At 48.9% G+C, this 12528-nt stretch overlaps 1 protein-coding gene across 1 annotated transcript in view; it reads left to right on the top strand.

Annotated features, from left to right (window-relative positions):
* Positions 1-12041, top strand: part of PRR11 (proline rich 11) — a 41053-nt gene extending 29012 nt beyond the window's left edge. The window contains exon 10 of the mRNA XM_075334202.1: positions 8714-12041. Within this exon, the coding sequence (XP_075190317.1) occupies positions 8714-8809 (96 nt within the window). The 3' untranslated portion in view covers positions 8810-12041. The remainder of the gene's footprint in view (positions 1-8713) is intronic.
* The last annotated feature ends 487 nt before the right edge of the window (positions 12042-12528 follow it).

Below are 12528 nucleotides of genomic sequence, written 5' to 3'. Positions count from 1 at the left end.
GGAAATCTGTCGCCGCTGGGGAGTGCCGGACGTCGACCTAATGGCATCCCGGCACAACAACAAGGTCCCGGCATTCATGGCGAGGTCGCGCGATCAAAGAGCTCTGGCGGCAGACGCCTTGGTTCAAGATTGGTCGCAGTTTCAGCTCCCTTACGTGTTTCCGCCTCTGGCGCTCTTGCCCAGAGTGCTACGCAAGATCAGATCCGAGTGCAGCCGCATCATACTCGTCGCTCCAAACTGGCCGAGGAGGTCGTGGTATCCGGATCTGTGGCATCTCACGATCGGTCGACCGTGGTCACTGCCAGACCGACCAGACTTACTGTCCCAAGGGCCGTTTTTCCATCAGAATTCTGCGGCCCTGAACCTGACTGTGTGGCCATTGAGTCCTGGATCCTAGCATCTGCAGGATTATCTCAAGGAGTGGTTGCCACAATGAGACAAGCTAGAAAGTCGAATTCTGCTAAGATCTACCACAGAACGTGGAAGATTTTCTTATCCTGGTGCTCGGCTCAGGGAGTGTCTCCCTGGCCATTTGCATTACCCAAGTTTCTTTCCTTCCTGCAATCGGGGTTAGAAAAGGGCTTGTCGCTCAGCTCCCTTAAAGGGCAAGTTTCGGCACTATCCGTGTTTTTTCAGAAGCGTCTAGCACGTCTTCCTAAGGTGCGCACGTTCCTGCAGGGGGTCTGTCATATTGTGCCCCCGTACAAGCGACCGTTAGATCCATGGGATCTGAACAGGGTACTAGTTGCTCTCCAGAAGCCGCCCTTCGAGCCTCTGAAGGAAGTTTCCTTTTCTCGGCTGTCGCAGAAAGTGGCGTTTCTTGTTGCGATCACATCGCTTCGGCGAGTGTCTGAGCTGGCAGCTCTGTCATCCAAGGCTCCCTTCCTGGTGTTCCACCAGGACAAGGTTGTGCTGCGCCCCATTCCGGAGTTTCTTCCTAAGGTCGTATCCTCTTTTCATCTTAATCAGGATATTTCCTTGCCTTCTTTTTGCCCTCATCCGGTTCACCGGTATGAAAAGGACTTACGTTTGCTAGATCTGGTGAGAGCACTCAGAATCTACATTTCCCGCACGGCGCCCATACGCCGTGCCGATGCACTTTTCGTCCTTGTCGCTGGTCCGCGCAAGGGGTTGCAGGCTTCTAAAGCCACCCTGGCTCGATGGATCAAAGAACCAATTCTAGAGGCCTACCGTTCTGCGGGGCTTCCGGTTCCTTCAGGGCTAAAAGCCCACTCAACCAGAGCCGTGGGTGCGTCCTGGGCATTACGTCACCAGGCTTCGGCTCAACAGGTGTGCCAGGCAGCTACCTGGTCCAGCCTGCACACTTTCACCAAGCATTATCAGGTGCATACCTATGCTTCGGCGGATGCCAGCTTAGGTAGAAGAGTCCTGCAGGCGGCAGTGACACCCCCGTAGGGGAGGGCTGTTTTGCAGCTCTAACATGAGGTATTTATTTACCCACCCAGGGACAGCTTTTGGACGTCCCAATCGTCTGGGTCTCCCAATAGAGCGCTGAAGAAGGGAATTTTGTTACTTACCGTAAATTCCTTTTCTTCTAGCTCTTATTGGGAGACCCAGCACCCGCCCTGTTGTCCTTCGGGATGTTTTTTTGTTGTTTGCGGGTACACATGTTGTTCATGTTGAACGGTTTTTCAGTTCTCCGATGTTATTCGGAGTTAATTTGTTTAAACCAGTTATTGGCTTCCTCCTTCTTGCTTTGGCACTAAAACTGGAGAACCCGTGATACCACGGGGGGGGTATAGCCAGAGGGGGAGGGGCCTTGCACTTTTAATGTAGTGCTTTGTGTGGCCTCCAGAGGGCAGTAGCTATACCCCAATCGTCTGGGTCTCCCAATAAGAGCTAGAAGAAAAGGAATTTACGGTAAGTAACAAAATTCCCTTCTTATTCCCCCTGGAAGCCTCCAGAATATATATATGACAGGGCAGATCAAAGTGCGCCTGCTCAGGACCTGAATGCCGGCGAATGTGTATGACGTCGGACCCGTCATGCACCGCGGCTAGAGAAGGAGAACAAAGCTGGCCAAAAGAGGCGGCGCTGGCACCGGACAACAGATGCCCATATGGCCAACCACGCGACCGTTAGGTAAGTATTTTATAAAGTGTTTTTTATGTTCTCACACCGGCCTGGGCTCTTATATACAGCATGCTAGAATACTGTATATAAGAACCTGGTGGTGGTGGCCGCAGCTTATAGTGGTGATTTGTTCCCTTTAAGCCAAACGCAAAAATTGTAAATTGTATACATTTTCTATTTTTACCACTTCTTTTTTTTTTTTTGTTTACTGTTTTCTTTATCGTTCCTATGGGAGACCCAAACCATGGGGTGTATAGCTTCTGCCTCCGGAGGACACACAAAGTACTACACTCAAACGTGTAGCTCCTCCCTCCTAGCATATACACCCCATGCTAGCCAGTCCTAGCCAGTTCAATGCTTTGTGTTTCAGGAGGTCACACACACATGCATTCTCTGATTTTTGATTTTTGATTTTTTTCTTTGGATCAAAGATTTGGAAGAAAAGCGGGTCCAGTCTGGACTCCCGGCATGTCCCTTCTCACCCCACTGTGTCGGCGGTGCTGTTAAGGTTGATTTTCCAAGGCTGGAGCCTTCACATGCCGCGCTCCTTCAACACCCTCTGAGAGGCTCTGGTTTGAAGTGGGAACCAACACGGTTCTCACTGCTTTGCAGGAGACCGGTCTCCATCCACAGCCCTGTTCAGGATCCTGGAAAAAACTGTGGAAAAACAAGCGCATAGGGTCTTACCCCAATATGTGAGGGGTGGGGGTGGGGGAGTAAAACTACTCACCAGATGTAGTTGTGAGAAGCCACAACTACTGTAATCGCATGTATCACACAATCCAAGGCTGCAGCCACCAAAACGGTAGATAACAGAGAGCACAAGAGAGTGGTGTTTAATGCCGCGCCAATAGATCACTTCAGATGATGTTCAGACCAGTGTTACTTTATTGTTTTCCAGGTCAACGCGTTTCTGGGGCATCTGCCCCCTTCATCAGGACCACCAAAGAAACCGATAACATCCAATCCAGATTGGATGTTATCGGTTTCTTTGGTGGTCCTGATGAAGGGGGCAGATGCCCCAGAAACGCGTTGACCTGGAAAACAATAAAGTAACACTGGTCTGAACATCATCTGAAGTGATCTATTGGCGCGGCATTAAACACCACTCTCTTGTGCTCTCTGTTCAGGATCCTGTCGGACGGAGCGCTCATCCCCCAGGGACCTGGCACCTGCGTCTCACAAGCTAAGTACATGAGACGTTATTACCACAGAAAGTGGTCTTTCCAGGGGTCCTTTATACTTTATTTTGTGGGGAGAGTGTGTTTTATGTTTGTGCTAACATTTCCGGCCGGTTCTCCAGTTTTCACTGGAGAACCGCGCCGATGGTGCCTGCACGCCGGCCGCATGTTTAAATCTAGGCCCCGGCTTCGCCTGAGGCCTAGTTTCGGTTTCCACTGCCTCTGCTTGTCAGTCACGCAGAGAGACAGGATGGCTCCGCCCAGCGGCTGTGCAGCACAGGGAAGGGACACTCCTCACTGAGGAAGGATTCCCTCCCCTGTCTACCTCATTTGCCGCTCTCAGAGTAGGCCCCGCCCCCTCTCCTCGCTCCGGTCGCCATTTTCTCAGCGTTCTCTGTGCCTGCATAGGCACAGAGATTCCACATTGTGACAAGTGGGGGCCTGGGCTGAGGGACTGGGGGCACAAAAATGTCTATTAAACGGCCTAGCAGCCACAACCTCCGGTTTGTGCAGCTGCTTATTTTATCTGTTATATACTCTGCTGGGGGCCACTCTGGTCAGAGCCCCCACCTCTGCAGCATGTCTCACATCAGAGCAAGGCTGCAGGGCTGTTTTTAATTTGCACTGTATGTGGACTCGTACGGCCTGTACCGAGCACATAAACACAGGAGACGCAGAGTCAGCCTGGAGGCTCATCAGTGGTCCCTCCAGCTGCTCCGGCTTCGGTGGCTGAACCCCCGGTTTGGGCAGAATCCGCTCTTTCCAGGGGATGACCGTCCCGGACTCTGCGGAGCATGCATTAGCCCCCTTCTCAGGGTGTTTCTGCTGCTACTCGCTCAGCAAAGCTCACGGAGGACTCTCCTTCTGGTCTCAGACCCCGTCCTCCTAAAATGGAGACGCAGGGTCCCCTGTCCTTCCCCGTCCCGCAGCTCTGATTCACGAGCTGACTCACTGGACGAGGAGGATGTCCCTACCAGGGGCTCGGACGCTACTTTATGTACCATTGATCTGTCCGAAGGTGACGCAGATGCTAATGATGGGATTCCGTCCATTATACTTGTACTGGACCTCCATCCGCCTGTATCAGGGGAGCACTCCCCGCTGGCAGAAAGGCATCAGTATACCTTAAACAGAACAAGGAGTGTGTTCCTTACCACTCTAGTTTTCAGCCCACTGTGTCCAGGCCCACAGCCTGTCCTGTCAGACCCCAAAGCGGAGTTCTGATGACTGTTTCTCCCTCCCACCAGTGGTGGTCAAGGAGTGAGCTAATTCGCCAAGGGTGGTCCCTCCGGTGTCTAGACTTTCAGCCCGGATAGTTGTATCAGTGGCTGACGGCACCTCTATAGGGATCCCACTGTACATTACTTTTGTACTGGACCTTAATCCGCCGGAGTTACCTTGCCTAAGAGAACAAGGAGTGTGTTCCTTAACCACTCCAGTTTTTCAGGCCTCTGTGACCAAGCCCAGAGTCTGCTCTGACAGACGCTTCCCATGAAGCGTGGTTCTGATGACTGTTTCCCTTTCCACCAGTGGTGGTTAAGGAGTGGGCTCATTCACCAAGGGTGGCTCAGCCCGGGCCGTTATATCAGTGGCTGATGGCTCCTCATTTATATTTTTGCTGTCCACCAGGTTGTCCTTCTGGTCAAATCTGTTTAGGGGCGGCAGGAGCTTCGTTCTCCTCAGCTTTATAGCAGTGCGGGCTTTCGTAGCCTCCTCTGCTTCTCTAGAGGAGATGCGTTCCCTCACAGGGACTCTATGCCCGAAATGGTTGCCTGATCTTCCAGATTCAGCCTTTTCATCCTATGCCATGTCTGCCATGCTGGAGACTCTCACCGCACCGCGGTGGCCTCGGCTACTTTCCTCGCTATCCGCAGGCTCCTGTGGCTTCGGAAGTGGAAGGCAGATGCTTCTATAGAAGTTCCTTGCTGGGCTCCCTTTTGTTGGGACCAGTCTTTCGAAAACAACTGGATGAAATTGTTAAGGAAGCTTTTGGCGGGAAGAGTTCTTCCATGCCACAATCCCAAATCAGGAAACCTGTCCAGGGCAGGAATCAGCGGAGGTTCTCGTTCTTGCGTTCCTCCATCTGAGCGTTTTCTAAGCCCTCGGCCTCGTCCACTAGTTCGGCCAAGGATCGTAAAACCCAAATGGCGCTCGAAGCCGCGTCTTCAGAAACCGCAGGAGATGCTGCCACTAAGTCAGCTTCCTCCGGGCTATCTGGCCACGCCAGCAACGTCCTTGGTCGGTGGCAGGCTCTTCCACTTTGGCGACGTATGATTTTAACACGTCTCCGATCAGTGGGGGCGGGATTACTTCTCCATGGCTACAGGATAGATTTCTATCCACCCGCCAAACAGATTTTTTCTGTCAACTCCCCCCTGCTCCAAGGCCGCCGCCTTCTCACAGGCCGTGGCATTCTTGCAGGCCAATGGAGTAATTGTACCGGTTCCCAATTGGGAATGGTTCTGAGATTTCTGCTTAAATCTATTCCTAATCCCCGTAGAGGGCGGGTACTTCCGACCTGGATCTCAAGCTTTTCAAGCATGTCCAGGTGCGGCGTTTTCACATGGAGTCTCGGTCTTGTTCCGTGTGTTTTCACCGGCTCAATTGATAACCCAAGGACATTCCCTAGCATCCATCGACATCAGAGATGTCTATCTGCAGGTGCCAATCGCAGCTTCTCATCAGCGTTGGCTACGTTTTGCAATCGGAATGGTCCAATTCGTGGCTCTTCCCTTGGAGTTAGCCACGGCCCCTCGAGTACTCTCAAGGTTGGGGCAGCTGTGATTAGGGTCCTGCACCCCTAGAGGTTGGCAGTGATCTTTTGCCCTGAACGGCCTTCTTGTCGGGGCTTCATCCAGTGCAGACTCTTAGCAGAGTGCCTCGCTCACTCTCGCCACGCTAGCCAATTCAGGTGGCTTGTCATTCTGTCCAAGACCACTCTGACTTCGAACCAGAAGTTCACGTACCCAGGGACGCAATTCGAGACTCTGTCGGCACTTGTGAAGCTGCCCTTAGTCAAACAGTAGTCCCTCTGCTGGCGGTCGACGTCATTCCATCAGGCACCGAATACAGGTACTGGATCATATGGTGGCGTCAATGGAAGCGATTCCCTTGCCCAGTTTCTCCTCCTCGGAGGCTGGATATTTTCCGCTGTTGGAACAAGCGAACTTCCTCCTTCCACGGGGTGGTGGCTTCGCCACAGACCAGGGGCTCGTTTCAGTGGTGGCTTCAGCCACTCTGTCTCAGGGACGCTCCTTCCTGGCCCCGTCCCGGGTGATCCTCACCAGAATACTAGTCCATCCGACTGGGGAGCAGTGTTTCTCCACCACGGAGCGCAGGGCGCTTGGACTCTGTCCGAATCAGCCCTCTGGATCAATGTGCTGGAAATCAGAGCTGTGTTTCTAGCTCTCTAAGCCTTTCACCATCTGTTGGCGGCTGGGCACATTCGAGTCCAGTCAGACGACGTGACAGCGTTTACCTACATCAACCTCCAGGGCGGCACACTCAGCCGCCTGGTAATGTTGGAGGCTCAATGCATTCTTCAGTGGACGAAGGACTCCTAGTCCACCATATCCGCAGCCCACATCCCAGACGTGAAGACTGCGAGGCAGATTATCTCAGCTGTCCATCCGCGGTCCACGATCCTCAGGTTTTTGCGGCAGACGCACTGGTGCATGTTTGGTCCCAGCTTCGTCTGTCTTACGTGTTTCACCCTCTAGCTCTTGCCCAGAATCCTGCGCAAGATCAGTAAGGAGGGCCGTCGGGTCATTCTCATACTCCAGACTGGCCCAGGCAGGCTTAGTACCCTGACCTGCTCCATCTGTCCATAGTGTTGCCATGGCATCTTCCGGACCGTCCAGACCTTCTCTCAAAGGGTCCGTTTTTTCCGCCAGAATTCTGGATTCTCAGATTGACGGCGTGGCTCTTGAGTCCTGGATCTTGACGACTTCTGGTATCCCTCCTGAAGTCATCTCCACTATGACTCGAGCTCCGAAGTGTCCTTGGCCTTTTGGCCTTGCCGACCCTCCTGTCCCTTCTACAGTCCGGTCTACAGCTTAGGACTATCCCTCTTTAAGGGACAGCTCTTGGCCCTGTCAGTGTGTGCCAGCGGCGTATCATCCGGCTGGCTCAGGTGCGCTCCTTCAAGGGCGCATCTCACATTATTCCGCCTTACCGGCGGCCTATGGAGCCCTGGGACCTTAATCCGGTCCTCACGGTTTCCGGAAACCCCCCTTTGAGCCTCTCAGGGAGGTTTCTTTGTTTCGTTTTTCACAGAAAGTGGTCTTTCTAGTGGCCATAATTTCCCTCAAGAGAGTCTCTGTTTTGGCTGCACTCTCTTCTGAGTCACCCCTTTTTTGGTTTTTCATCAAGACAAGGTGGTCTCCGTCCGACTCCGGACTTTCTCCCTAAGGTGGTTGCTGCTTCCACCTTAACCGGGGCATTTTCCCTGCCTTCCTTTTGTCCGGCTCCTGTTCATCGCTTTGAAAAAGCGTTGCATATCCTGGATCTGGTTCGGGCGCTCCGGATCTCTGTGTCTCGCACCGCTGTTATTAGGCGGTGCACCTCTCTCTGGTGCTGACCACTAGTCAGCGTAGCAGTCTCTCGGCATCTACGCCGACCCTGGTTCGTCTTAGGTCGGCCATTTCCGATGCCTACCAGTGTACTCAAGTGCCTTCCCCGCCTGGGATCAGGGCACACTTGACCAGAGCTGTCGGTGCCTCTTGGGCTTTCAAGCACCAGGCTACGGCTCACCAGGTCTGTCAGACTGCCACTTGGATTAGTCTGCATACCTTTTCGAAGCACTACCCAATGCAGGCTCATGCTTCGGCAGACGCGGGCTTGGGCAGACGCTTTTTTCAGGCGGCTGTCGCCCATTTGTGAAGTTAGGTTTCGCCTACTTCTCAGTTTGTCTGTTTATTCCCACCCATGGACTGCTTTAGAACGTCCCATGGTTTGGGTCTCCCATAGGAACAATAAAGAAAAAGAGAATTTTGTTACTTACCGTAAATTCTTTTTCTTATAGTTCCGTCATGGGAGACCCAGCACCCTCCCTATTGCCTGTTGGCAGGTTTCTTGTTCCGTGTGTCTTCACCGGCTATTGTTGTTGCAGACAGAGGTTCCGGTTGTTCCGGGTTTTACTCTGTCTCTACTTGTGGGTGGATGTCCTCCTTCAGCTTTTGCACTAAACTGGCTAGGACTGGCTAGCAGGGGGTGTATATGCTAGGAGGGAGGAGCTACACGTTTGAGTGTAGTACTTTGTGTGTCCTCCGGAGGCAGAAGCTATACACCCCATGGTTTGGGTCTCCCATGACGGAACTATAAGAAAAAGAATTTACGGTAAGTAACAAAATTCTCTTTATTGCTGGATATTTTCGCCTCATGTACTTTTTTACGTTTTTGAAAATAAACTTTTTTTTTTTTTTCCTCTTTCTAAACAGCTTGCTCACCCAAAAAGTCCATCGCCCCTGCGGAGGTCACCAATAAATCAAGGACTTAGATCCCCAATAAATCAAGGACTTGATCATGTACGCTAATTGTGTATAGTAATGGAGTCTGCAAAAAACATGCCGTTGTGTACACCTCTAAATGTTTGTTGAACTTATGTGCACTAAATGTGTTTTCCCAACTTAGACCATGTGCACACGTTGAGTATTTGGGGAGTTTTTACGACAGTATTTGTAAGGCCACATGCATATATTGAGTATTTGAGGGGGGTTTTTTTACCTCAGTATGTGCAAGCCAAAACCAGGAGTGGGACAATCGGAGGAAAAGTAGAATAGAAACACCGGCACAAATTCACCTGATACTGAATACTGAGGTAACAGACTCCCCAAATACTGAACTTGTGCATGTGGCCTTACAAATACTGAGGTAAAAACTCGCCAAATACACAATGTATACTCATGGCCTTTACAAATTCTGAGGTAAAATACTCACCAAATACACAATGTATACTCATGGCCTTTACAAATTCTGAGGTAAAATACTCACCAAATACACAATGTATCCTCATGGCCTTTACAAATTCTGAGGTAAAATACTCGCCAATAGTCGTGTGCACGTGGCCTTAATATGACTTATTCATAAACTGGACACTTGATTGGAAGAAACCACTAAGTGGAATGTATTTTTTAAATTTTAACACTTTTTTTAAATATTGAGGAAACCACTAAATTTACATCACGTTTATTTACTCTGTTCAATTTGTGCAGGTAAACTTCTTTTTTTTTTTTATTGATCACTTGTATTTGTTTTAGGATGATAATAAGTGTAATGGAGCTGGATCTCTGTTAATGTATCACACATCTTTCATTTCTTGTGGTCCAAGCTATTCTGCATTATGGCTTACCCTAGGACTGGGTGCAGATGAGCCTTTCTCATGGTTCGTATAGGGACCTGAATGTTCAGACTGACTTCGCCTCCTGAGCTGACAACCTCGTACATGCATAGGAAACTGTAAATTCAGCCTAAAGCCCCCTTCACACGTCTGTGTCTCCGGTACGTGTTTGGTCTATTTCTTCACGTGCCGGAGACACGGGCACACGTAGACTCATTAAAATCAATGGGTCTGCGCATGCGTGCGTGTTTTGCTATGGACAGTGTGTACGTGTGCCAGTGTGCTCCACACTTAGACATGCCCGTTTTTCTCCGGCATCACGGGTGTCACACGGCCCGCACGGATGTAATCCGTGTGAGACGCACCGAAGAAAACACACGTGTTTGTAAAAAATAAATCTATACTCTCCTTCTCCAGCACTGTTGTCTCTGCTGCTGCTGTCACTTGATTCCGATCCCCGCTCATTATGATCATTGCATATTCACTCCACTGCGGGCGGAAGAAGCAGCAGCGGGGAGTCGGCAGGACCGGAGACTAAAGATCAGCACCAGGGACAGGTGAGGAGAAAGTTCCGGTTCTCCATGTATTATCACGGATAACACACTGAGAACACACGTTGTGCCATAAAAACTGCTCACGGAGGACAATACGCACCTTTGACACGTTCGTGCAAAACGTGCATGATTTTCACGGACGTGTGAAGGGGGCCTAAGGCCGGGTTCAGACTGTAGTATGGGTGCAGGCGAATGTTGGGCATACAAGTCTGCCAGTGGCCACAGTCTAGATGTGGCAGTGGACCTCCTGTATAGGGAAGCACAGTCTGCTGCATTTTTCTTAGCGTTAAACAATAGGCAGACGCATACCGGTCATATGGAGGCCGAAAGGACAGTCTTTTGCCTATGGAAAGGTTAGAGTATGCACCGGAGCTTATCCTGTCGTACATGTTCAGTAAGGGCAGAAACACAGTGTGCACTTAGTGTAAATTATGCTTTTTTATGTGTATATTTTATATAGCGTTTGGTTTTATAATCAGTATTATGGTGTTTAGGCGCTGCTCTCCAATAAGCTGACACCATTTACTGCTGGGTTCATTTCTTTCCATGTAGCTTTTGTATATTTTTATGCTCATTTTAACGGTGCTGTATTCTGTTTTGACAAAATGAATGTAATGAGCTAATGCCACAACAGTATTCTATTAAAATCAGTAAATTGCAGCCCCGTGCTCCTGGCATGTTTCCTGCCTTCCTCTAGGGTTACACTACCATTCTTTAGAAATGGGCACTTTATATCATGTGGCAATACAGCATGGCCATGTATAATTGTTTACATTTCAATCCATAATCTGCGAACATTTCCGCCCAGGATCACCTTACAACACCCCTTTTTGTACAGAAACCAAAGTGACTCATGGTCATTGTTACCAAAATCGTGACTGTCGGCAAGTATTGGATCTTGCTTACAGATTCCATCTTGCTAATGGTACATGTTGGAAGTTTTCCGTAGTATACCACCATTGATGTATGCCGCCATATGGCCATGTGGTTGCATATGTCAGACACTAGCTGTTAATTTTAAAAAACAGGTATACCGGTGCAGTATACTTTGTTTCTTCTTCTGTGGCCGTCCACTGTGTAGTAAAGCGCAGTGTCTGTGCTTTCCTGTACGATAAAAAGAACTGTCCGCAATGTAGATTTCTAGGTTTAATCTGTAAAGTCCCTCTGGTCACCCTTCATTCCAGCAGAATATTGCACTGAATTGGTGAGAACATGATGGTGAAATAAGTTGATATTTATTTCTTAGTTTTTAGTACACAAGGATATGATCACAAAACATGGGTATTATTCATCATTTGACAATGGCAATTTCTTAGAAATGTTTCTGACTGCCAAAAAAGCCTTGATCTCAGCTTACAGGCTCCTAAATGGCCCACCTGCTTACCTATGCAGGATGGCCTGTCATCTGTCACATTGGGGCACTAATTTATCTTCAGGAGTCTTGAAATGCTGGGTGGATGCTCCATTGAGCTCAAGTAAGGTGAGGTCATATTGGTTGATACCCATGTTTCTAAAAAGCAGCAATAGCTAAAAAAACTGGGTAGTTTTGTGTTTGTTTTTTTTTACGGTCTTTACAGCTGTATTACCTGGTGGTTTTAAGAGGGGGAGAATGGAGGAAAAAAAAAGTACTGTAATATTTGATAGTGTGGACTCTTGTTAGCCAGCTGAGTACCTTCCGTCTTACTATCGCCTTAATAGGTTGCCAGGATTTTCTGTCCTACAGTACATGTTTACCTAAAAATCTTTTATACGGCTATTAGCGATGAGCGAATACTAAATATTCGGCATTGGATTATTCGTACTGAATACCTACTACTACTCCAGTATTCATCACGAATACCAAACCTAATGCAAGTCAATGGGGAACCCGAACATTCTGGAAATCCTCAAGAAAAATGCTCGGGTTCCCCACTAACTTGGATTAAGTTCGTTATTGGTGACTAATACCGGAACAGTACTACGGTAGGTTTTTGGTACGAATTATCCGAACCCAAATATTTTGTATTCGCTCTTCACTAATGACTATTCTATTCTGACACATTTCTAGGAATTGTTTTCGTATCAAGACGCTCCGGAACTTTTAGTTCTACAGTGACTGTGACCACTTGTTGTCTGCCTCTCCTATAGATGTCTTACTATATTTGTTTTTTTTTTTTCCTGTTTAATGCTTTTTCAGTTGTCTGATAAACAATAAATATTATTGTCCTAACCATAGATACTGTATGTTTAATCAAAAAGGCATTTGTTATATGGCACATTTTATATATTTAAATAAAGCATTATCAAAATGGGTCTGGGTTGTTATGAGGTTTTTTTTTGTTTTTTTTTTTTTTTTTAATTATCACTACAAGCAGTGGAAAGT

This window comes from Anomaloglossus baeobatrachus, chromosome 2 (genome assembly GCF_048569485.1).
Source record: "Anomaloglossus baeobatrachus isolate aAnoBae1 chromosome 2, aAnoBae1.hap1, whole genome shotgun sequence".
NCBI lineage: Eukaryota > Metazoa > Chordata > Amphibia > Anura > Aromobatidae > Anomaloglossus > Anomaloglossus baeobatrachus.
This window is presented reverse-complemented; position numbering and strand designations above follow the sequence as displayed.